The 25,439-nt window shown below is 59.5% G+C and overlaps 1 protein-coding gene across 6 annotated transcripts; it reads left to right on the top strand.

Moving 5' to 3' along the window:
- The first annotated feature begins 969 nt into the window (after positions 1 to 969).
- On the top strand, positions 970 to 25,439 carry TANGO2 (transport and golgi organization 2 homolog). 6 transcript variants are annotated; one of them, XM_082417012.1, is made up of 10 exons: positions 970 to 1,050; positions 9,346 to 9,443; positions 15,108 to 15,196; positions 19,523 to 19,642; positions 20,037 to 20,151; positions 21,105 to 21,175; positions 22,216 to 22,294; positions 23,378 to 23,531; positions 23,911 to 24,015; positions 24,505 to 25,439. In XM_082417012.1, exons 2-9 carry the CDS (start codon positions 9,388 to 9,390, stop codon positions 23,968 to 23,970), a joined length of 744 nt encoding a protein of 247 aa, XP_082273138.1. In that variant the 5' UTR covers positions 970 to 1,050; positions 9,346 to 9,387; the 3' UTR covers positions 23,971 to 24,015; positions 24,505 to 25,439. The 6 variants fall into 6 exon arrangements, with proteins under 6 accessions (XP_082273138.1, XP_082273137.1, XP_082273141.1 ...); XM_082417011.1 differs by having other exon boundaries at positions 22,213 to 22,294; XM_082417015.1 differs by lacking the exon at positions 22,216 to 22,294 and having other exon boundaries at positions 976 to 1,050.

Raw genomic sequence — 25,439 nt, 5'->3', positions numbered from 1 at the left:
AGTGGGGTGGAATGGGCCTTTGGGGGTGTCATGCAGGTTTGGGTTTTACTCTTGCCTGTGTTTACTACCAGCCAGGCCCTTGCCCTCTCTGAGCCCCAGTTTTCACAGGGCGTCAGTGCTCCAAGGAAGGATCAGGGCACCTACAACCTCAACGCAGGGCTGTGGAGCTAATCCAGCCACTGCTACTTGCCACCTTCTTTTGACTTCAGGCAAGTGACATACATAACTGCTCTGAGCCTCGATGTTTGCATCTGTAAAATGGGATAAATGAGAGCTGTGTCCTGCAACTCTGGGTTTAGAGCACTTAGCACATTGTTATTAACCTTAATATAACTATTTGCTGAGGGCTCACTTTGGAGCAAGCCCTGGGCCTCTGACTCCCCACTTTCTCTGCACTCAGACCCCAGACACAGCCCAGAGGCCAGTGTGCGCAGGGAGCCCAGTGAATGACTCTGTTCTCTTGCAAGGGCCCGGGTCAGTGCCCCTTCCCAGCCTCTTGCTCACTTGTAACCCGGTGCAGATCAAGCCGGCAGCCCTTCATCCTGGGGCCGGCCCTGCAGAACAGCCTCGAGGTGGGTTAAAGGCTACAGTGGCCGGTCCAGGGTCTGTCCTGAGTTTGGCAGGGATGTCAGGGGTGCAGTGAGGAAGATGGCCAGTTCAGAGGCATGGAGGGGGCGAGCAGGGCCTCACCAGTGAGCATCCCTGCAGAGCCTCCAGCAGGGCCCAGTGCAGCGCGGGACGCTGGGCGGGCAGGTGACATGGCCTCGAGGTCAGGGCCCAGGGGTTGGTGTCCGAACCGGGCGGGCTGCAAAGGCCGCAGGGGTCACGAGGCGCAGCCGGGCGCTTGGCGCAGCCCCGGGGGCGGGGCGCCGGGAGGTGCAGCCCGGAGCGATGGTGCGCGCAGCCAACTGTGCTCCGGCTCGCGGCTCGCCGCCCCGCCCCTAGCCGCGCTGCCCAGTGGCGAGCGCGCAGGCGGTGGGGGGCGGGGCCTGGGCGGTGGCGGCGGCGCGCGGGCGCAGCACCCGGAAGTCGGCGGCGGTGGCGGAGGTGGTGAGTACGCGGTGGACTGCGGGAGGCGGGTGGCCGGCGGCGGGTGGCCGGCTGCGCTCCCCGCGGTGCTCGGGGCTCGGAGTCGGGAAGCGGGTCTCGGGAAGTGGGGCGCGGAGTCGGAAGCGGCCGTACAGCCCGCCCTGCCTCAGTTTCCCCTTCTCGAGGCGGTGAATGCAAATCCAGCGGCCGGTCCGGGGAGACCAAGCCGACCCCGGCCGAAGGAGCGTCCCTCCCATTCCTGGAAGGCGTTTCCAGTGTCTCCGCCTGGGTGGGGCGTGGGCCCCGCAGGCAGGGCCGGTGTCCCTCGGTGGGGCAGACTGGCCGACCGGGAGCTGCGCGGTCATCGCGGGGCGAGGGTGGGTGGGCTACGCGGCTGTCGGCCCCAGAGCCCTGAGTCACGCTGCTCCCTCCCTGCGCCCTGCTGTGGGTGACAGCTGATGTCTCTCCGGGGAGGCAGCAAGTGCCAGGTCATCTGTGCGTCTGGACACGGTCTTCCTGGGGTGGCTCAATACTCAGACCTTCCCCCCAGGGCGTCAGGGGAGGAGACTGGGCAGGGCTGCACGCTGGGCAAGGCCTTGTAGCCTCTGGGCTTTAAGACGCCTTCCCGCCCAGCAGCTACCACGCTCACCTCTGGGCCACAGATTTGGCTTGGGCCTTCTGGCCTTGGACCGGTCCCTGAGGCTCAAGCCCCCGTCTGTCCTCCACTGGGGATGTCACATGGTCAGCCAGGCCTGCCCTGCCATCCTGCTGCGGACTTGCCCACTGATGTTTTGCTGTTGCTGTTTCCATGCGGCAGCTGTGCAGTAATGGTGCTGTAAGGGGCGCCTGCAGCTGGTAGCTCTTGGGAATTGCTTTTTGCTGCTTGTTCCTTAGTCTTCTGGGCAGCCTTTCACAGCAAGTGTTTGTTGGCCCGACACCGTTCACAGCGAAGAAAACTCAGGCCAAGGGCCAATGGTGTTCCCAAGGTCAGTAAGAGCCAGGGTTGGCCTCTCCTCCTGAGCCCCTCTCCCAAGAACCTTCCTGCGTCGGGTGACCTTTCGTGTGGGGTGGGGCTGCAGGAGGGTGGCTGTGTTGGCAGGTGGACACAGCAGAGCTTCTGTTCCCCCCTCTCCAGGTTCCCAGGGCTCCCAGTGGGCGGAGCATGTTGCCCTGGTGCTCCCACCCCCTTGGACCCCTGACCATTCACTTCAAAAGCATATGTCCTGCAGTCCTGTGGCTGTGTGTTACTGGTGTGTCTGCAGAATGCAGGCCCCTCAGCCCAGACCACTAGCCGTCAGCTCTGCCCCGCTGCCCAGCCCCTGAGCCGTATTACTGCCTCATGCTTTCTTTGTTTTTTCATTTCTGGGCTGTCACTTTGATCATGTTTACCCTGGGTGTAGTTACATGTGGTGTTGTGGGGACTTATTCCTGTGCTGGCTGCTGCTCTAGAAGGCGCCTCCCGGTCCCACTCGCCTGTCCGTGGATGCTGCTGCTTCTGAGGATGTCAGTAGCCCAGGGCAGGGAGGTAGGCGGGCTGCTACAAATAGGGCCACGCTCGTCACTGACACCCCAGATGTGTGAGGACTGGGTCCATCCTTTGGCAACATGTCAGCCGGTGTTGAGGACAGTTTGTTGGTCTGGACTTCGGGGTTTGGTGATGGGCTCTGAGAGAATGAGGACACCCCTGGACCACTGAGTTCCCTTTTCAGGGTATCGATGAAGCCTTTTTTTTTTCCCTCTCAACTTTTTTTTTAGGTTGCAGAAATAATGGATACACACTTAAAAGTAAAGAGGCCAGCCCCCATCTCGTGGTGTCGGCTGGTACTCAGGGCGGCTCTGCTGGGTCTTCAGGACCATGCCTACTATAAGTATTTACTTCCACCCTCTTTCGAGGGGCTGGTGGGAATGCCCCCTTCCTCCCCTATTAACCATGTGAGCTATAGGGGCCACCATGAGGCCGGGCTGGCCCCCGCCTTGTGGGGAAGCTGTGTTCCTGCCAGGAGGGGCCGGGGTGCGGAGCATCCAGAGCTCACCGTGGCTCACTGTATCCCTCATTTGTGTTGCCCTTTTGAACCTTGAAGGGACAATGATACTTGGTTTGAGGCTGAATTAGTGCTCCTAAGACATCTTGAAGATCTCAGGAAAGAGTGTCGCCATAGAAAATGTGTCATGGTGAAATGCTACTTATCAGCCAGATGACAGAGTGTAGATTATGGAGTTCTAGGCCGTGGGCAGGGAGGAGGGCACAGTGTTTGGCGGGGTGGGGGCGGCGGGCTGCTTGGAATGATTAGGATGGCAGGGCTTTCTCAGCGAAGGCTCCGGAACAGCGACAATGTGTTCCCATGTATTTTACCTCCTCTGCTGGCAGCCTGGGGGGACGTCACACGTCACTTGTAAAGAGCAGCTCCTGCCGTCCAGTTCCGCCCTGTGCAGGGTGGGTGGGGTGCCCAGCTCCTCTGCTCAAGGCCAGATGGACAGGCTGGCTAGCCTTGACCACGTTCCTCCACATGTGTGCGGTGCTGGGCGTAAGGAGTGGAGCCACCGACTCTAGGGCTCCATCACCCCCTGCCCAGAGCCCTAAGCAACAGCCAGAGGAGACTGATTGCTGGGACCCGGGGCCTCACTGTCCCACTGGCCCAGGCCCCCTCGTTCCTGCTTGCTCGCATGTGTCCCCGCATTCCTCGCTGCCTCTGGCCAGCGTGCTCCCCTCTGTCTGACAGAGGGAAGTGCTCCCCGAGGGCACAGGCCCCCACCCCACCCGGTGGTCACCTGAGTGTGTGGGTCCTTGTGCAGAACTCAGGGCAGCCTGGCCGCTCCATCCTGTTCTGAGGAGCTCTGAGCTGGGGCTGGATCCGCCTTGTCCGGTCTCCTGAGAATTGCTCTTCCTGCCTCACCCCTCAGTGCCCCCCTACCCAGAGTAGCAACTCAGAGCCAGCGGGGAAGGAGGGCAGGGTCTGTCCATGTTCTCCTCATGGGCAGCTTTCCAGGTGGATGATCCTGTTTTCCCTACCGGAAGTGTGCAGCGTCCAGCTCCAGGGATGGTGCAGAGTGAGCCCAGCATGCAGCCGCCATCCAGATCAGGGTGTGGACACCGTCACTAGCACCCAAACGTCTCCCTGCGGGTCTCCATTGTCCCCTGGCCAGGTGGCCTGCCCTGACTTCTGTACCCACGCATGAGTCTTGCTTCTTCCTTGCCTCGTGCAAGCACCGAGTGGTATGCTCTCATGGGTGGGGGTCCCGCTGTGCCCCACGCTGCTCAGGCGGGTGGACACCGCTATGGACAGACAGCCTGGCTTCCAGCTCCGGGCTGTGGACTTCCTCGTCTGTGTCACTTCATGGACACGGGTACCCCACAGTGCCTGGTGTGCCCTGATCAGTTGGAGTTTTAGAAGCTTCTGTGAAAAGCCAAGAGGGAGACTCACCTTCCAGATACCACAGCATGTGCTGAAGCTCAGGGGCCGAGGGGCCGAGTGGTGGGGTGTCCAGGGCATGACCCAGGTGGTGGCAGACAGCATGCCCGTCTGCTGGGAAGCATGGGGGTCCGTGGCTCATACCTCCCACATAGGCAGACCCTGGATACATCCTAGAACAAAGCCCAAACGCAACCACGCACGGAAATCAAGAGAAAGGGGCTCTTGCTTTGAGATGAGAAGGGCGAGAACCATGCAGTACAAGTGGGGGGACTTGCTGTGGAAGGACATATGGGTTCCGACGGAGGCAGCACAGGCAAAGGGATGGGCCACCCCACCCCGCTGCCACCGCACTGTGGGACAGAGGCCCTGGATCCTGGCACGATGTGCCAGTGGCTGCTGGGGGATGCCAGCAGACCACCTGCGCATCTCCTGCCACTGCGGTGAGGGTGGGGGGAGCAGTGGTGGGTCCCCTCGTGCTGGACGCCCCTGTGCCAGACATTGGAGGGAGTCGGCCGGGGGTGCTCATCTAAGAGCGCCACCCCCTGCCCAGTGATTCTGCCTCCCGGGTGTCTGCCTGGGAGACAGGACGACACCTGTTGGGAAGGTCCTCAGCCTGTTTGCAGAACGTGCGCACCGGGCCCGGCTGTGTTGCTCTGTATGGGTGGAAGCTGGATGGCAGGAGGGGACAGAAGGCGCACATGCCCCGGGCAGCAGCAGGCAGGTGGGGGACGCCGCTACCCCGGGCGTGGGCGAACCGCATGGCCAGGTGGCAAGAAGACAGGGTGGCGGGGTCCTGTGCATGTGATGGAGCATACATCTGTGGAGTACGTGGAGCCATGGGCGGGGGCCTTCCTTTGGGGCCTTGCAGTGAGCACAAAACGACATGCCCCCCAACCCTAGTGGTGACAAATATGGCTTCTCTCTGCCACCAGGCCCAGAGACCCACTGCCACGCCACGTGGGCACCCTGGGCACTTGTCAGGATGTTCGGCCATCTCACAGCCTGCATGCTCCGGTCCCAGGAGGGCCCCTCAGACTGCTGCCCATGAGGCTTCCCCTCAGCCCAGGCCACCGTCTGGGGTCTTCCTTCCGTGGGGGCCCGTCTGAGGCCTGGCTGCACCCCTGTATGCGAGGCAGTTGTAAGGCAGCCCCCCAGCGAGATACACATGGGCACAGTGATTCCAGGACTGTGGCCAGGACGGAGCCGGCTGCCCCACTGTGAGCTTTCCTGGGGGCTGCTCGCACCTGGGGAGGGTCAGCAGGGATGCTCAGGAGCACGCTGGCTGCCGAGCATTTCCGTGACGTGGCTGGAGCAGCTCATTCGTGTGCCAGAGGGTGCAGATGGGCAGGTCTAGTGCCCGGGGCATCCTGAGAGCATGTACTGGGGTCAGGAGACCCCACGTGTGCCCACACTATCACCCCGAGTGCAGCCAGCAGGCACCCCCATCCCCCAGAGCCCTCATGTGGCCTCTGGCACCACCTGAACTCTCGGTGAGAGAGGAGCCTGCCCAGGATGTGCCCGACCTGGGAAAGGGGTCCCCAGCTGTCCCTCCCCTGCCCCGTGGCACTGGGGCCCGGCCTCCTCCAGGTCAGTGTGTCACCTGCCCCATCGGGTGGGGGCCCTGCTCTCCTGGCCTGGGTCCCCCACTGCCATCCTGCTTGCCATGGGGCCAAGCAAGGGGGAGGGAGGGGGAGGGAGGGAGCCCCCTCACCTGCAGAGGGCAGGCGTGTGGCATCCGACTGCCATCCACACACCTGGCGGGGTGTGCACGTCACCTTAGCGGCCTCCACACCCGTTGGGCCGGCACGGCTTCCTGTATCGCTTGAAGCCGCAGGCTTTGCCCACCTCCAGGCGGCGTCCACCCTGTGGTCTCTGAGGCCTGTGGGTGAGGCTCCTCGTCAGGCCCCGGGACCTTCCTGCCCACCTCTGGCTCTGCCTCTGCCTCTGCCTCTGGCCACCTGGCCCTCATGGCGGCCCCAGCAGCCACAGAGCTCTGACATGGGCGTGTGGACACCCCAGGCTCCAGGTGGAGGTGGGCGGGGCGGGGATGGCGTGAGAAAGCCGGCGTGCTTCTGCCCCGGTCGCCCCCCCTCCCTCGGCACTTGCCAGCCCAGGTGCTCTTCAGGGTGACTTCCTCCTGACAGGCTTAGGTGTCACCTGGTGAGGAGGAGCCCTGAGTTTACCTGGAGCACTGAGACCTGTTGAACTGCTCCCTCGCCTCACCTTCCCACTCCGTGGCCTTGGAAGCCTTAGGAGCGGAGGGGAGCATTTCCCAGCAGCGGAGCGCCCCGGGCAGGATGCCCCAGTCAGTGCCCCGCTGCAGTGCAGTGGTGGGACGGCAGTGGTGTGTCCAGGGCTTGCTCTGGGAGCCCCGAAAGTCAGCAGGGGTGTCAGGGAGGACTCGCCAGGCCCCGAAGAGGGTGTTGGAGCTCGGCCTGGGTTGGGGCAGGATGGAAGAAGGGCCCTGCACCCACAGGACCTGCGAAGGAGGGTGCTGGGGGTGGTGGGAGTGAAGCGGGAAGGGGATGGGCCAGTTGGCAGCGGGCCTGGCTCGAGTGGGGGGTGAGGGATTGGAGAGAAAGGCAGTTCCTGATGGTCTCTTCCCCAGGGGCTGGCTTTCCTCTGGTCCTTCCCTCCCAATGACCGCGTCTTCACTCTTCAATGAGGCCGCAGCCCTGGGTTCCGCGCCCACACCACTGGCAGCAGGCTGCCCGGAGACCTCTCGGCAGCCTTCCTCTGACCACGGAGCCCTTCTTGCCACCACCTTCTGGAGGGCTTGTCTGCCACCCACCTGGGCCAGCTAGGGTGGTGGGGTGCTGCAGCCGAATTGGGGGGCTCTGCATCTGGCCTGTGAGCAGCGGTGGCCGGCGACCTCGCCCAGGGCTGGTCATGCAGCCTGGGCTGGGCGTGGGGGGATGGCAGGCATGCTGGCCTCCTTTGACGGCCCAGAGTAGTGTGTTCCTGGTGACGCAGCCCTTTGTCCTGGCGGGGCCGGGGGTGGTGGGATCTCAGCAGGGCTTCTCCCATTGACCTCGGCCAGCCTGGTTGCCACAGATGACACAGGCCAACCTTGCCTGGAGCATCCTTGTGTCTGGGAGAGACCAGCCCCCTCAGGGTGGGGGACCTGTGTCTTCTGTGCTGGACTCTGGTCACGAGGCAGGTGCTGGGAGCCCCGCCAGCTGCACGGGACAGGTGGGATGACGAGGCCCTGTGATGCCCAGCGTGCTTCCCATCACCCTGCACTGCATTCTGGGTGATGAACATTCTCTGCCAAGTTTTAAGTCGTACTTACTGGGGCTGCTGTTTCTAAAGGGTCTTTCTGGTGCTGGGGTGGACACCCCATTTACTCTTTATCATGTCCTTTCCCTGCAGATATTCCTGAGCTCCTTTCTCCTGCATTCAGTGGCTGGTTTATGGGACGTGTGGGGACTACTGCTGGTTCTTGCTGTGGTGCTTTGTTTTATGTGGTTCTTTCTATTGTACTGCTTTTTGTTCTTGAAATTATTTGTGAGACTTCTCGGAAGTCTGGGATGAAGAGGAAAACTTTGGTTTGCCTGGTGCCCAGGGGCACTGCCAGTGCAAGCACCCATCAGACCAAGTCCCTGGACCCCCGGTGTGGCCCTGCACATGGAGCTTCTCAGGGACCACCCCCACTTCTGTGCGCCTTCCCTGCGGCCCTGGTGTGGCTGTGGATACACCCCCCCAACCCTAGCTCCCTGTCCTGGGGCAGTCCTGGGCTGTGTCTTCTGTCTCCCTCATCCCTGAGGCCACCAGAGCCTGGTTTGCCCCATGGGCCACTGCCCTGGGGCAGGAACTGCTGCTGTACTCTGCTGTCTTTCCTCTCTGGGTTCCTGTGTTCTCTGAGATGTTGGCTAAATCCTGCATGACCTTGTCAGCTCTTGGTTGCTTTTAAGATTTTTCACCTTCTTTCAAGCGTTTGGAATTGGTTTTACCAGGGAGGTCGGTCCCAACAGTCTGCCTACCAGTACTGGGATCATCAGGCACTCCTGGGATGATGGCCACCAGTGGACACTGCCAGGCCGCCCTGGCGGGAACCCAGCCTGTTCCCATCACCTTGGGGAACCCTTCTGCACAGGGCCCTTCTGCGTCAGCACTGCATGTGGCCCAGCATCCCGGGGTGGGGGGGGGGGCAGCGGCTGGCAGCCCATCTCACATGGCGCACATCCCCTAGCGCCCCGGGCTGCTGCAGATGGTGCTCGTCACCGCAGCAGCACCTCAGCTGCACAGCCACAAAAGTTGGTCCTCTGAGGCTGTCACCACATCTGTGCCTGGAGGAACACAGGGCTGAATCCTGGGGGTCCCTCCAGGGCCTGTGGGGGCCGACAGGGAAAATAGTGGGGTGAACCCTGCCCCTGCCACCCGCGCCAGCCAGACCAGTGAGCACGAGTGAGAGGAGGGTGGGACGCCCGAAGGCCTCGTGTGCTGGGCAGCTACCGCGTGGCTCTGAGCCACGGTTGTGTCTGTGGTGCTGGCCTTGGGCTCCGGCCCATCCTTGGCTTCTCTTTGCACGGTGGCCAGAGCCACCACGCCCGCCCACCCACCATGCGATGCTGGCATGGCTTTGAAGCCAGGGTCGGTGTGGTGGGAACATCCTCCTGTGAATCCCAAGGTGGGAAGGGTTCCGTTTCAGACCCCAGAACCAGAAGCAATTGCCAACAATCCAGGGCCAACGAGGTCACAGGCGTCAGGGGAGTATCTGGCCAGTGCCCAGGAGCGTGTTTACAGAGATGGATGAGTGTCAGGGCATCCGACACGCGGTCTCCTCGTCCAGCGAGGGTCTGGGCGTCGTGAGCCCACTCCGTTTGGGCAAGGGAGTTTTGCAGGTTTGGGAGGCAGTTCTGTCGTCTGCCATTTACTCAACTCATTTTTCCTTCTCCCACAGACCTCGTTACCCCGTGTGAGCCAAGCCACCCCTTGGGGACCCATGTGCATCATCTTCTTTAAGTTCGATCCTCGCCCCGTTTCCAAAAATGCGTACAGGTAACCCCCTCGTGCTGCGTCTGCTATCCTGCTCGGCCTTGGGAACACGCCATCCTCAGTGCCTGTTTGGGCTCCATGTGCGGGGTCGGGGGCAGAGGCCAGGCCCTGGGACACGCTGCCTGGGCCCTGTCCTGCCCTCTCCCACAGTGGCCACTCAGTGTGGGCAGGGACCCTGAGTCGATGTGCAGAGATGCTAAGACTGAGCCGCTGAAGGTGGCCATGTGGGCAGGATGGGGGAGTGACGTGGGTCCAGCACAGCCCTGCACCTCTGACTGGGGATCAGGTTGCAACAGAACAGAGTGATAGGGAGCGACACCTGGCTTGTGGGGCTGGAGCCTGTGGCCAGTGAGCAGTCTGGGTGGTGAGGGCAGAGTGCGGGGGGCGGGTCAGGGAAGCTGGGGGACCAGCTGGAGGAGGCGGGAGGCCGAGGCCAGTGAGGGGCCACACACGGTCCGGATTCCTCTCCTCCCCATGACCCCCGGCTTTGGACGGCGCCCCTCCATTCTCCAGCACCCTGGTGGGAATCCACCAACATTTATCCACACGGAGAATGAGGCTGGGATGTGACCCTCAACCACAGATGAGCCACTAGTGCGACTGCCTAGGAAGTTTACATCATCTCAAGATCTGGAACATTTCAACTGGCTTCTGGGATTCCGTGCTACCTGATGTGTGGCTGAAGTAACTCATTCCAGGCTGGGGAACGGGGAACAAGGGGTGCCTAGTGTCCCTTTCCTGCAGCTGAGTGGGCAGCAGGGCCATGCTGGGGGCCGGGAGCTGGCCCTGAGCAGCCCCCAACAGAGCATGCCGTGTGAGTCAGGGTCCAGCCAGGGGACAGAATCCCGGAGCAGTGATTCGAGCAGGGAACGTCTAACTCGTGGAAATATAAACTGTTGTGGGATCGGGGTGCCCGAGGCAGAGCCTGTCTTCCATCCTTGGGCTGAGACCCAGACCTTGCTGGGGGCACAGCCGTGGCACACCGGGCAGCCGGGAGCTCTCTGGGCACTTGCTGGAAGTCTGCCTGCTCCACTCGCGCTGGCCGCTGTCTGGGGCGCTTGTTGCTGGGGAAGCCGCACCCAGAGCCTGGGAGAGAAGCCTCTCCCCCTGCAGCGTCCCTCCAGCGCCCTCTGCTGACAGAACTGGACCTGCAGCCACTGCAGAGCCCCCAGGAAGGGCGGGAGTGGGGCTGAGGCAACAGGTGGATCACTGGCGCTGTCGCCTCCCGCGCTGAGAGTAGCACTCCTTCCTCCTGACAAGTGAGGACACGCGGCCTGATGGCCACCGAGTCCATGGCTGCCTTGGTTCTTACTCACGGATTCAGCCAAGCCCTGAGGTCACCCCTGTTCTCCTGGGAGTGAGAAGGAATGGAAGGGACGGGGAGGGGGAGCCTGCGTCCTGCCAGGACCTGCCTCTGACAGCTCCCGGGCTGGGACTCGGTCTCAGCATTGATCTCAAATGTTGTCCTAGCCTGATGGCGTTGGAGGGTGAGAGGGGCTTCCGGCTCCGGGGTGGGCAGCTCTCACGTGTGATGTGGGACTAGGACGGGAGGAGTGGGGGTGGAGCTGCTGTGGGAGGGACACTGCAGCAGGGCCGTGAGGAGAGCCTGGTGAGCCGACCCTGGGCCCATCGGAGACCAAGGAGGGGCCCCCAGCTCCTGGAGTTGCGGGGGGCAGGCACAGAGCCAGGAGGCCTGGCCGTCCTCACCTGGGCTCCCTCCCACCTAAGCTGTCGCTGCCCTGGCTGGCAGTGCAGCAGCTTCTGCCCCCACCCCAGTGCCCATCACTGTGTTCACTGCCGGCCCCCCACCCAGTGATGTCAGGAGAAGAAGTGTACTTTGTGTGTGTGTGTGTTTGTGGTTAAGTATACATGACATAAATTTACCATTTTTAAGCGCAGGGCTCAGCGGCATTAAGCACATTCACACTGTCATGTAACCGTCACCAGAACGTTCTCATCTTCCCAAACTGACACTCTGTGCCCAACAAACACTGACTCCCCATCCCCCTCCCCAGCCCCTGGCACCCACCCTCCTTCTTTTTGTCTCTATGACCTTGACTCTTCTAAGTCCCTCATGGAAGTAGCATCATATGTTTTCTTTTTGTGTCTGGCTTTTTTTCACTCAACATAGTGTCCTCAAGGTTCATCCACGTTGTAACGTGTCAGGATTTCCTTCCTTCTTAAGGCTGAATAATGTTCCTTGTGTGGATAGACTACGTTTTGTGTCTGCGTCCATCCTGTCGGCGGACACCTGTACTGTTCCCGCTTCTCGGCTGCTGTGGACATTAGTGTACAAGTACCTGTCCCAGCCCTCCTTTCAGTCCTTTTGGGTATGTACCCAGAATCAGAAAATCCTGGATCACACGGAACCTCCAAGTTGATTTCCTCGTGTGTCTTCTGATGGCTGTACCAGAGGCTCCCTGCAGCGTTGGTCCGTGTCCTCATGTTGGGTGGTGGAGTGGGTCTTTGTGGCGCTTTGTCGTCATGCATCATTGAGACTAGGTCCTCTCCCCACAGCCGGAAAGGCCCAGACCCAGGGCCGCCGTCCACTTGGACACCACTGCCCACAAAGCCTGTCCGGGGCCTGGGACCCACACAGGCCCCTGCTCCGGCACGTTTGACATCGCACCTGTTTTCATCTGTGTTTGTGAGCTAAGGTCACCCCTGTGTCAGTAATGCTCCAGGGTCAGCTGATTGCAGAGGGCTCTTCCATCTGGGTCTGTGGCCATCCCTGCCGTGTGTAAGCATTGATCTAAACAGATCACCTCTGCCCTGAAGGCCAGAGTGGGACATCCTCACTCTGATGCTGTGGGTGGTGCTGCTCCTGGCTTTGTCCTTTCCAGTCTCATGGGAACCTGTTTTCTGGCCTCCCTAGAATTAGTTCCTGAAAGATGAGGCCAGCCCTGCCAGCTCTGCCGTGCCTGTGGGGCTCTTGAAGCCTCTCTCCCCTCCTTGGGCTGCAGCCGATTTAGAGCGTGTGTCCTGTGGGCTATTCAGACAAGTGCCCTCGTGGGTGTGGGAAGGGAGGGGAGACAGCCCAGTGCAGCCGGGAGTACATGTGAACTGCCTCTGCAGAGCAGCTCCAGGCCTGATGTTGGGCTGGGCCATGACTGTCATGGACCCCTCGTCTGCACCCCACCCCCATGTCACCAGCCCACTGCCCTCCGTATTGGGACACCCATCCTTCCAGACGTGGCAGCTCTCCCCGCATCATATCCCACTGCCATGTCCCCCCAGGCACTGCCCAGCATGATCCCCCAGGCGCCCTTGGGTTTGACCTGCCTTCCAGGCTGCATACCTGCCCACCCACAGGTGCCGCACCCTCCTGGGGTCACCCCTGGGGGGTCCCGGCCTCTGCACCGCACCCCCCACCATGCCTGAGGTTGCCCAGCACTTGGAACCTCCATATTTTGCCGACACAATGAAAGTCCCGAATCAGGGGACCCGGAGTTCATGGGATGGGGGTGTCCTGGGTGGGCCTGACCTCATCTGGGCGGCCCGCAGAGGGACCAGCCCCTCCTCAGGGAGTAAGCTGCTGCCCTTGGAGGGGCCCGTGGCCAGAGCTTGAGGGCGGCCTCCAGGAGGCGAGTGACCTCGGCGCACGGCAGGCGAGACCAGGGGCCCCAGTCACATGGCTTCAAGGAACTGACCCCTGCAACAGCGGAGACCCCGCCGACCAGCACCTGTGTCACCCCGGGGCTGAGCACCTGGCTGAGATGATGGGTGGGCGTTGCTTTAAGCTGCCGCATTTGTGTAGATGTTTGGCTGCATAGAAGACCAGCATACTCCCGTCAGGATGGCGCTGTCATGGCTGTCACGTCACCACCCTCTTTGTCAAAATATCATTTAGACCCACAGGCTGATGCTTTTACTGGCTCTACCTGGAGGGACTGCTGGGCCAGCTGTTGCCCTTTGGGGTGGCTTCCATGGAGGTTGTCACTACTGGACACTTCACTGGACCCTGACCTGTGCACCCGTCACTGCTGCCAAACACCCCCCGGCGGTGTGCAGATCCCTCCCCTGACTGTGCCCAGACCCACCCCTCAAATGATGACAGACCCTTTCCATGACTGTGCCCAGTTGGACTTGGAAGTGAGGAGTGAGGGGCTTCCTCTCGCTTGGAGCCTCCACGTGGTACCATCATGCCCACCAGCAGTTCGGCTAAACAGTAACTCTGATGAAAGCAACCCAGCGCTTCAGGCTCCTAGCGATTAGCAAACACCTCGCTTCTTGTCTACAAATGGGCAGTTGGAGTAAGAGGACAGAGGCACTGCTCTTTCGCTTTGTTATTTTCCCTAAGTTTTCCTTTCTGGAGTCTTCACAAGAATGGGAACCAGAAGCCACGGCACCGGCCTGGTTCGGGCTCAGCCTCCCGTCCCCTGCGACTGCAGGGGTCAGGCGAGCGGGCAGGTGAGGGGCGCTGGGCACCTGAAGGAGGACGCTTGATCCTGGCACAGGAGCCACCGCACCCTCTGTGGGGCCCAGGCCCCACAGCCAAGTCTCCCCACCCGGGGAGGGGGGGCATTGCGCTGTCCTTTTCCTGACTGCTGCTTAGCAAGCTTCTGCCAGGATGGGTCCCGGACTGGGTCCCAGGGGGACAGGGCAGACGTGGCAAGAGGCAGGGGGTGGGGTCCGGGTCAGGGCCTGGCAGCTGGAGCTGCAGAGGATCCTTCTGTGAGCGGCTGCGGCTCGTGTCAGGGACAGTGAACCCCCTGCCCCCTGCGCCTGGACCCGGCGCAGCCCTAGAGCCAGCTGTGTGGAGGAAGAGCCAGGCCACAGGCTAGACGGGCATCCTGAGGGTGGTGAGGCTTCCAGGGTGGTCCCTGGCGGTGCCAGCGCCTGTGGCCGAGGTGGCGTGGGAGGCACAGGTGGGGGGTGACACGTGCGCACAGGTGAGACACTTCCAGGGCCCTGGGGTGCCAGCACTGGTTTTGCCTTCAATTTTGTGAGTGTCTTTGTTAATTCACATTTTACCACAAGCCAATATTCATGAAATCAATCAGTCGATGCAAACAGTACCTCTGAAGACTTCTGAGGATCTAACCCCTGACTCAACGAACTTGGTTTCAGACCCACTGTGGCCCCAGGTGCCGCGCCCGCCTGCGGTGCTTGGAGGGTCCTTCGGCGGCCACTCTTAGACCCCAGGGTCTACGGGACCCTGTGGGGTGACCCCGCCCACTCAGTCACTGTCTGTGTTCGTAGTTATTTTAAATGGCAAAGCTGACCGAAAACTTCGTTTTCTTACCTCAAAACCAGGGCCCTGAAAACATCGACGTCTTTCCTAATTGCCAAAGAAATACTTGTTTGATTCATAATACAAAACACTAGTGAAACACAGAGAAGTCCTCACTTGCTCCCTCCCAAAGACACCCCAAAGTGCGGGATGGAGCAGCCCTCGGAGTCCCTGAGCGCTGGTGGGAGGCTTACAGGGTGTCTTCACGGAAGGGACCGAAGGGCAGGAGGACACGCCCGCCCAGCGCCCTGTTCCAGGTGGCGGAGCGAGCAGGGCTGAGCCGGCAGCCACCCGTCTCCTCCTCCCAGCGGATACCCGTCCTCTCTGGGACTTGCCCACGTTGCTGCCTACCAAGGTGCGTTGTCTTGGTAACGAGAGGAAACACGTGACTCTTCCACATTCACGCGAGACCCTCAGCCGTGCTCTCTCCTCAGGCTCATCCTGGCCGCCAACAGGGACGAGTTCTACCACCGGCCTTCCAGGGCCGCGGACTTCTGGGGGAACAACAACGAGGTCCTCAGCGGTGAGTGTCCCCGCTGTCCACCCAGCACCGTCCACTCAGCTTCACGTGCCTGGATCCCCGGGGGAAGCAGATGGAAGGTGGGGGTTGTATTTGGATCCACCATCCGCTGCGGTTGGTCTCGTGTGAGGCGTGAGTTCAGACCGGTCACCTCAGAGCATCATGGTTGTGCGTGCATGCATGTGTGTGTACATGCATGTGTATGTGCATGTAATTCTGTTACACACCTGGCACCCCTTGCCCCAGGGAGAGTGGCCTGAGTTTGGGGAGCAGAGGCCCGGCTGGCAGGGCTGGGGGAGCCGATGAGGAGCCCATGGGGTGGAGTGGAGGTGACCGCACCCCGCCTGCCCTCCCGGTGGCTTCCGCGGGCCCCTTGGAGGGAGCAGCTCCTATCCCAGCAGGCAGGGGCCACTCGGAGGACGTGCAGACAGGTGTCGGCTGGGCCAGGGACCCTCTCTGCCTGCGGAGCCTAGAAGCTCGTCCGGAGCATTCACGAAGGCCTCCAGTGTGGACTGGGGTCGGGCAGTGGTGCTGCGTGGGAGGAGGATGGGAGTGGGGAGACCAAAGCAGAGGTCTGGAAGGAGGTGGGGAGAGCTGTGAGCGGGGCCCTCAGGGTGGGAGTGCAGGAGGGTGGGAGTGCAGGAGGGTGAGGCTGGGTCTTGGCCTCACCAGAAGCTGCTCGGGAGACCTTGGATACCTGCTTGCTCGGGAGTGTGGGGTGGGGCTGGCAGGGAGGTCCCCGCTGCCTGAGCTCTGGGCACAGCGGTCGTGTGTGGGGTCTTCAGCCAGGCCGGCCATGGCTCCCCCAGAGGTCCAGGGGCAGGCCTGCTGGGCCACGGGAGGGGGTCCGAGGGGAGCCTGTGGGCATGGCCAGGACCATCCTGGGCTAGGACGGAACAAAGGGGTCGTGGGGAGAGGGCAGGCCGTGTGTGTCACTGCTGCAGGGCATGCATGGGAGGCTGAAGTGGGGGCTGCTCAGGACGGGTGAGGTGAAGGGCGAGGAGCTGATCCTTCGGGAGGGAGGCAGGAGGCACTGCTGGGGCACTTTGTAGATGAGGACACGGAGGCTCAGACGAAGGGTGAGCCTGCCTGGGCCCCTTGGTCGTCCTGGCCCCTGGGCTCCACACTACCTGCCCTGGTCAGTGCCCATCCCGCTGGGGAGCCCCAGCCACTCAAGTCCTTCACCCTTTGCAGTGGTTTGGAGGCGGCCCCTGGCGCATTGATACGGGTCCTGCCAGGCGGGAGGGTGGCCCTGCTGCACCGCAGTGCTGGGTGGACCCGTGGCCACTGCACCCGGCTCAAGCCTGGGAGACCCCAAGGTCCACCCCCTCCCTCTGTCTGGCGTCACCCAGCGTGCACAGAATTGTAGCAGCAGCGTCAGCATTGCTGGGGACTTGTTAGGCGTTCAGGAACCTCTGGGTTCTGTTTCTTCAAGTCCTCCGTCTCCTGCTGTCTCTCCTCAGCCCCACAGTCACACGTGTGTCAGTTTATCTGAAGTGGTCGTGCCCTTCGGTGATGCTCGGTTCACTTAAAAGCCCTCTGTTGTCCCTGCTCCTTTTTAGGTGGTTTCTATTGCCATATCCTTTACTCACGTTCACTAACCTTTTTTTCTTTAGTGTCTAATCTGCTTTTAATCCCATTCTGCATATTTTTCATCTCACACACTGTAGTTTTTATCTCCAGAAATTCCACCGTGGTATCTTCCTTGTCTGGACTCTGTTGTTTGGCCAGATGTGGAAGCTTCATTCACTTTCTAGTTGTTGGTTTGTTAGAGGCCTCTGTCCTCTGGATGTGAATCCTTTGCTGGATAATTGTGTCACTGTCTCATTTTCTTCATGATGTCCTTTGGTGAGCAGAATATTTTATTTTAATGAAGTGCTGTTTATCTTCTGTTTTGTGACTTGTTCTTTTTGTGTCTTACCCACAAAGTCTTTGCCTATCATGAGGTCATAAAGATATTTTCCTCTGTGTGCTTCTGGAAGCCTCCTGATTTGGGTTTATGCTTAGGTCTGTGATTTGTCTCAAATTAAACTTTGCGTGCAGTACAAAGCAGGGACTGAGCCACGCCCACCTCTCCAGCTGTCCCTGCAGCACTGACCAGTGGGCCTCATCTGGCCTGTGCATGACTATGGCAAACTGGCTGAAAGTCAGTTGATCACATCTGTGTGGGGCCGTTGTTGACTCTTGTGTACCACTGACATGTCTCGGGTGCTGCAGCCTCTGAGCAAGTCTGGGAACCAGCTGAGGTGAGCCCTGTGGCTTTGCTGCTTGTTGGGACTGCTGTGGACGTCCTGAACTTCAGGGCCAGCTTATGAATTTCTATAAACACCAGCCCACGGGGTCTTCACTGGGATCATGGTCATCCTCTTGGTCATTTGGGGAGAACTGTCATCCTTTTTTTGTTTTGTTTTATTATTTTTTTATTGAAGTACAATTGATTTACAAGGTTGTGTTAATTTCTGCTGTTCAGCACAGTGATTCAGTTATACATGCATATGTGTATATTCTTTTCCATTATGGTTCATTATAGGATATTGAATATAGTTCCCTGTGCTGTACGGTAGGACCTTGTTGTTTATCTATCCTGTATGTAATAGTTTGTATCTGCTAATCCCAAACTCCCACTCCATCCCTCCCCCACCCCCCCTCCCCCTTGGCATCCACAAGTCTGTTCTCTATGTCTATGAGTCTGTTTCATAGATATGTTCATTTGTGTCATATATCAGATGACACATACAGGTGATATCATATTATATTTGTTTTTCTCTTTTTTTTTTTTTAAACAGTTTTTTTTTAAGTGCTACGTTTTTTGTTGTTGTTGTTGTTTTTAAATGAGCTTATTTATTTATTTATTTATTTATTATTATTAATTTTGGCTGTGTTGGGTCTTCGTTTCTGTGCGAGGGCTTTCTCTAGTTGCGGCAAGCGGGGGCCACTCTTCATCGCGGTGCGCGGGCCTCTCACTATCGCGGCCTCTCTTGTTGCGGAGCACAGGCTCCAGACGCACAGGCTCAGTAGTTGTGGCTCACGGGCCTAGTTGCTCCGCAGCATGTGGGATCTTCCCAGACCAGGGCTCGAACCCGTGTCCCCTGCATTGGCAGGCAGATTCTCAACCGCTGTGCCACCAGGGAAGCCCTGTCTTTCTCTTTCTGACTTATTTTACTTAGTACAATAATTTCCATCCATGTTGCTGCAAATGACATTATTTTGTCCTTTTTTTATAGCTGTCCTTTTTTATATTCCATTGTATATACGTACCACATCTTCTTTATCCATTCATCTGTCAGTGGACATTTAGGTTGTTTCTATGTCGTGGCCATTGTGAATAGTGCTGCTGTGAACATTGGGGTGCGTATATCTTTTCGAATTAGTTTTCTCTGGGTATACACCCAGGAGTGGGATTGCAGGATCATACGGTAGCTCTATTTTTAGTTTTTTCAGGAACCTCCATACTGTTCTCCATGGTGGCTGCACCAATTTACATTCCCACCAACAGTGTAGGAGGCTCCCTTTTCTCCACACTCTGGGAGAGCTGTCCTCTTAACCATGTGAGCTTCCCGGGCAAGGAACAAGTCTCCTCCTTTAACTAGGTCGGCCTGACGTCCATCCCTCAGCACACACATCTTTCCTGTAACGTTTTCCTAAGTGTTTTAAAACTCTTTCAGTGCTGTTGTAAATGATTAATTGAATTTTCATTTCCCAGTTCTTGCCAAGTATTCACTTATTCCAGTAGGTTTTTTTTGTAGATCCTTTTGGATCTTCTTTACATACGATCCTATCTTGTACAAATAAGGACAGTTTTGCTTCTTTCAGATCTTTGCGGCTTTTAGTTCTCCTACTATTATAACTTATTACTGTTATAATAATAATATGTTAATGACTTAGCTATTTTCATTCCAGTTGTCAAGTGAAATGCCCCTCTGGCCTGGGAAGACACTCTCCTGGGGCTGTAGTGGCCTTGCTGCCCTGTGGCGGGGCCCACGGTTATGGAGGGTTGCAGCCTGCGGGGCTCCTAGTGAAGGGCCCACCGAGGGCTGGGTCCTGCCTAGGGAGGACAGCCGGTGTCCCTACACCTGATCAGGATGCGGGGCTGGGGCCTGGCGTGATTTCTGCAACGGAGCTGGTGCTGTGCCCCGAGCCTGATGCCCACCCAGGCATCAGGATGTGTTGTGCAGGGGCTGGGGGCTCCCAGGGGCATCAGGTGTTGTCCCGGGCGAGGGTCTCTCCCACATACCCATGGTCCCCAGGGGCTGCCTCAGCCTGCGGAGTTCCAGTCCCCGTTTCACCATAAGGGCTGCTGGGCTGGTGGTGACACTGTTGTTGCCGCAGGGCTGGACATGGAGGAAGGCAAGGAAGGCGGCACGTGGCTGGGCATCAACACGCGGGGCAAGCTGGCGGCACTTACCAACTACCTGCAGCCACGGCTGGACCGGGACGCCCGGGGCCGAGGTACGGGGTTGGGGGGGCGGGCTTCCTGGGCACCTGGAGGGACGGGAGGAGTGGCGAAAAGAGGGGCCCTGAAGCCCCATGGCTGGCAACGCCGGGAGCCACCCTCGGCCTGGCCATATGGCTCCCACTTGTGGCCATGGCATGGCTCCGGACTGCTGTGTTGTCACTGCCCGTCTGGTGGACATATACTGTCCCCACTGAAGACTTTTCCCCTCGTGCTGGACTTCCATGTTGGGGCACAACAGGAAAAATTTTCAAAATCAGAGTTCTTGGTGCCCTCCTCCTTGGCTGCCGGGTTGCTGAGGTGTGGCCGTCCCATGGGGGACCATCAGTCTCCCCGGGAGAGGGGCTCAGTCCTACCGCCCCAGCCATGGGCGTGTGTCCCCTGACGCAGGTGAACTCGTGGCCCAGTTTCTGACCTCAGACGTGGATAGCTTGTCCTACCTGAAGAAGGTCTCCGCAGAGGGCCACCTGTACAACGGCTTCAACCTCATAGCGGCCGACCTAAGGTGGGTCTACCAGGTGGGGACGCAGCCCCCAGGCGCTGCACAGGGCTGGGTTGCAGGCTCGGCAGACAGTGGGAGCTGGGGCATCTGTGGCAGCCTCTCTGGGGACATTACACCTGGTGGGCTCAGGGGGCGTCCCGAGGGCCGAGCGCCTCCCAGACCCACTGTCCTGGGGACTCAGGGAGCCAAGCTGGGGCAGCGTGAGGGCCGCCAGCTCCTGCTGTGGGAGCTGGAGTAGGGCCAGGGGTGCACCCGGGCCAGACCGGCCCCTCCGACTCATCTCCTCCCTGCGTCTGTGGCTGAGGAGCCCGTTTTTGAGCCATACCTCACTTGCCCTGTGGTCTGGTGGCAGAGGTGCCCCGGTGGAGAAGGCGGTGCAGGCACAGCTGGGTACAGAGACCCCGGGCCCCATGGTGGTCGGGCGCTGCCGAGTGCTGGGCAGAGTGGGTGACGAGGCTCACGTCGGCTTCTGCAAGGGGCTCGGCGGACGGCTCCTGGGGCAATGACGCTGTCCATGCCACCCATGGGCCCTGTCACCAGAGGACATGGTGGCCGGGAGCTTTCTCCGCCCCGGGGTGGGGCAGACTGCCTGGGAGTAGGGCAGGAGCAGGGGCAGAGGGGCCTGTCCTAGAGGCGGGAGGAGCAGGTCCCCCAGGGAGGTGCAGGCCCTTGAGTCCAGGGTACCTGCGCTGGCTGTGAGATTCAGGAGTCAGGTTGCTGGGACTCTGCAGGAGGCTGGGGCCACGTGGGGAAGTGGCAGTTGGGGTGTGGCCAGGCCCATGTTGGCACACAGAGAGATGCTGGGCGGGGTGGGGGGCAGATAGCTCAGCAACAGTGGTGCCTGCACGGATGGTGCCACCTGAGTGCTGGGACCCGGGCTGTGGGGCTTGCCAGGTGGCGAGGGTTGGGGACGCCCTGTGGCTCCCGTCTGACACTGTCTCCCCTCCGGTCCGCAGCACAGAGAAGGGAGATGTCATTTGCTACTATGGAAACCGGGGGGAGCGTGAGCCTGTTGTCCTGGCGCCAGGTGAGGCTGCTCTGGCGGGTGGCACAGGGTGGGGCTGCTCTTTTGGGGACCCCAGTACTTTCAGGGACCGGGTCCCTGCTGATTTCCCTCCTGGGGCTGTTTTTCGGCCGTTCGTGTACCTTGTGGCCAGTAGTGGCCATGGCCTCACCTGGTCCACATGAGGCTGCCCACAGGTTAGGTTGCCTTCCCCCTGTACCGAGTCCCTGGCTGTCTGGCGAGAATTGGAAGCTAAAAGGCACAAAAGGACGCAGAGACCTCCCCCTGCAATTCTGTGGCCTTTGTGGAAGCATCTGGAAACCACCCCATGATGCCCTCAACTGTGACTGGAGATGCTTCTTTTCTGCTAAATTGCTGCTTGGAAGGAATTCTTTTGAACTCCATCCTATTTCATCCCTGAGCCTGCCGCGCCTGATCCATGTCCCTTAAAAAAAAAACAACAGCTCCATTGAGATATAACCGCATGTCATACAGTTCACTCATTAGAGTGTGCCTTCAGTCGTTTTTACTCTATCTACAAAGTGGTGCAACCATCACTAAAATCCAACTCTAGAACATTTTCATCACCTCACCAAGAAACCACACCCACTGGCACTGCCGCCGGCCCCTAGAAACCACTAGTCTCCTTTCTGTCTCTGTGGATTTGCCCGTCCTGCACATTTTACATAAACAGATGCAGACAATACGTGGCCTTTTGTGTCTGGTTTCTTTCCCTTTATGTAATGCTTTCAAGGTTCATCCATGTTGTAGCGTGAGTGAGGGCTCCATTCCTTTTTATGGCTGAATAATATTCCATCGTGTGGATTTTCTGCCTTTTGTTTGTCCATTATCCGCTGAAGGACACTTGGTTGTTTCCACCTTTTGGCTATTGTGGAAAATGCTGCTGTGAATGTTTGTTATATGTTTTTGTGTGGAAACGTTTTCATTTCTCTTGTGTGTAGACCTAGGAGTGGAGTTGCTAGATCATAAGGTAACCATTTAACCTTTTGAGGAATTGCCAGACTGTTTTCCAAAGCAGCTGTGCCATTTTATATTCCCAGCAGCAACTTATGAGGTTCCAGTCTCTCCCCATCCTCGCCAAGACTTGTCACTGTCTGACTTTTTGATCGCAGCTGTTCTGGGGTATGATGCGGTCTCACTGTGGCCTTGATTTGCATTTCCCTGATGGTTAATGACGTTGAGCAGCTTTTCATGTGCTTGTTGGCCATTTGTGTATCTTGTTTGGAGAAATGTCTATTCAAGTCCTATGCTTGTTTTTAAATTGGGTTGTCTTTTTGTTGTTGAATTGTAAGAATTGTTTTATATATTCTAAATACAAGTCTCTCATCAGTTGCATGATTTGCAAATATTTTCTCCCATCCTGTGGGATTTTCCCCTTTCTCGTTGGTCTCTTTTGAAGTACGTCATTTTAAATTTTGATGACGTCCAATTTTATGTATTTTTTTTGTTGTTGCTCATGCTTTTGGTGTCACATCTAGGAAGTCATTTCCTAATCTAAGGTTGTGTAGCTTTTCCCCTATTTGGTTTTAGCTCTCATGTTCAGGTCTTTGAGACATTTTCAATGGACTCTTGTGTGTGGTGCACGGTGGGGGTCCTGCTCTGTTCTTTGCATGTGGCTGCCAGGTGCCTGATGGATACAGCGCGGTGATGCCGTGGCTGGCGGCGTGACTATGGGCCCCACAGTGCCAAGTGGCAGTAGTCATGTCAGACTTGGCCCAGAGTCCCGTAGCAGCAGAGGGTGGTGGCTCTCTGTCATTGGTGCATCTTTTCAGGCCGCATGGCTCCAGGTTGGCTGCCCCTGCTGCCTCTTGAGAAGAGGCTCTGGGGGCCTTTCCACATTGAGGCTGGGCCTCTTCTTGAGAACTTGTCCTGAGAAACTTGCTCTAAGACCCTACGGCGCCCCCAGCCAGGACCTGGCCTACGCCTCGGGCCTGCCAAGGTCAGTGGGCTCCCTGACCCTGGCTGACCCCGGTGGGCCGCCTCCTGGCCTCAGGCTGTGGTGCTCCCAGCCTTGACCTTCTCAGGTGGACCCCCCATGTCGGACTCCCCCAACTTATGGACGGACCTTCCTCTGCTGTTGATTCTGATCATCCACCCCTGAGGCCTGGCGAGTTACTGGACGCATGTAGAGAAGGGGCGGGTGGGTGGAGTTCCAGCCACAGCCCCCGACACCTCCGACGCTGGCCGAGCCAACCCCTCCTGCAGGGACCTACGGGCTAAGCAACGCGCTGCTGGAGACGCCCTGGAGGAAGCTGTGCTTCGGGAAGCGGCTCTTCCTGGAGGCCGTGGAGCGAGGCCAGGCACTCCCCAAGGACGCCCTGGCCGCCCAGCTCCTGGACGTGCTCAACAACGAAGAGGCGTGAGTGCCGTGCCACACACACACACACCCGCCCCCCCGGCTCTGAGAGATGGCTACTGTCCTTCCACAGGGCCCGCACGGCTCTGACTGGACAGAGCCCATGAGCTCGTGCCCTGGGCCCTGGGAAGCTCCTGGTGGCCCCAGCACAGGGACTGGCCGGCAATCGCTGTCCTGCGGCCTGGCCCCCACAATGGAGCCCTGAGTGAAAGGCTAGATGGAGGTTCGAGGCCTTGACCTGGAAAGTGCCCGGAACGACCCTTGTGGTTCCCCTAGCCCCTCTCTGAGGCTGGAGGGCTCCCCAGGCGCTGCAGGGCTGCGGCTGAGCGTTGGTGGGGATAGGTGGGGGGCGGCCAGTGGTGACCCCTCCTCTGTCCTTCAGGCAGCTGCCGGACCCGGCCATCGAGGACCAGGGCAGGGAGTACGTGCAGCCCATACTTAGCAAGTATGCGGCTGTGTGTGTGCGCTGCCCGGACTACGGCACCAGGTACGACGGATGGGCCGCTGGTGGGCCCTCCTGTCCCTGGAGGAGCCCACCTTCCCCAGCTCCTCCCCACCTCCACTCTGCCTAGAAGCCACTGCAGATGTCTGGGCAGTCCCCGGTGGTGGTGCTGGGAGCCCTGGGGGTTCTGAGCGGGGAAGTGCCTGGTCAGCCCAGGGCCCACCCTGCTGAGAGTGGTGGGCAATCAGGGCTCATGCTGCAGAGGGTGGGCAGGGCGGCCTGGGGGTGTTTCAGAGGGGAGGTGATAGGACTTGTGGGCAGGGGCCTGTGGGGCCCGCAGCTCAGGGCCCTGATGCCTCACAGGGGACCCTCTGCTCACCGAGACTGAGGCTGCTGCTCTTTGTGACCCATCTCGAGCCAGGCCAGTGCCCAGCAAGGCCCCTCGCACCTCTGGTCTGATCCATTTGGGGCTCTGACTGGCGTGCAGGGGTCCAGGGGCAGCGGGCTGAACACAGGCCCCATGCTCTCTTTCAGAACCAACACGGTCATCCTTGTGGATGCAGATGGGCACGTGACCTTCACAGAGCGAAGCATGCTGGGCACAGACCCCTCTTGCTGGGAGACCAGCACCCACGAGTTCAGGCTGCAGAGCTAACCCCCACCCGGGTGTGGCCGGGGCTCCCGGGAGGCCCTGTCACAGGTACTGCCTGTGACTCGGCCAGCGTCCCCCGGGGCCAGAGCCCTCTGATGTGTGTGAACTGTTTGCATCCCCACGTCAAGCTCGGGGTCCAGCCTTGTGCCAGCGGAAATGACGGAGGCCCATGGCCAGGTGTGCGGCAGGCCCAGGTGTGCCGTGCCTCCCCCTGCCCACGCACAGAAGCTCACACAAGGCACACGTGACACCCATCATGCACGCGCGCACACGTTACAGGCAGTAGATGTGTGCACACGTGCTCAGACACGCACACACTCCAGGCATGCACCCCCCGTGCGAGCCAGACACACAGAGCAGTGCCTCTCAACACCCACACGTGCTTCTGGCCAGTGAGTCTTGCTGTGATCCCGACAACAAGAGTGGATGTCTGTTTCAAAGTGGCCCCTCCTCTTCTGGGCATAGCCAGTTCCTGACCACCAGCCCTGCTCTTGGAGAGGACACGGGCCACATTTGAATGAGGAAAACCTCCTCCATAGCACAGGCACAGGCCGCTGGGTGGGTCCGGTGGTTCTGTGGGTGCTGGGGGGTCCTCTGTGTGGAGCTATCCTGTGAGGGGGCATCCATGTGCACTGGGCCGCCTCGGCAGGCTCTCAGGCCTCCACCTGTGCAGGGGGGTCATGGGTTCCGGGCAGGCCCATCTCAGGGAGGGGACACAGCTGCCCCTGCCATTTCCCTTCTCCTAGGGAGTTAAACTTCATAAGACTCTGTACTTGAATGTGAGACGCTGATAATAAAACTCTTGAGGCCGTTGTGA

The sequence above is a fragment of the Balaenoptera physalus genome (genome assembly GCF_965194825.1).
Source record: "Balaenoptera physalus genome assembly, chromosome: 12".
Taxonomy (NCBI): domain Eukaryota; kingdom Metazoa; phylum Chordata; class Mammalia; order Artiodactyla; family Balaenopteridae; genus Balaenoptera; species Balaenoptera physalus.
This window is presented reverse-complemented; position numbering and strand designations above follow the sequence as displayed.

Coding starts and splice junctions, on each gene's coding strand:
- TANGO2 (XM_082417015.1), top strand. CDS start 9,388: ATGTGCATCATCTTCTTTAAGTTCGATCCTCGCCCCGTTTCCAAAAAT. Junction 20,152..21,104: donor CTCATAGCGGCCGACCTAAG/GTGGGTCTACCA, acceptor TCCGGTCCGCAG/CACAGAGAAGGGAGATGTCA. Junction 21,176..23,377: donor GCCTGTTGTCCTGGCGCCAG/GTGAGGCTGCTC, acceptor CCCCTCCTGCAG/GGACCTACGGGCTAAGCAAC.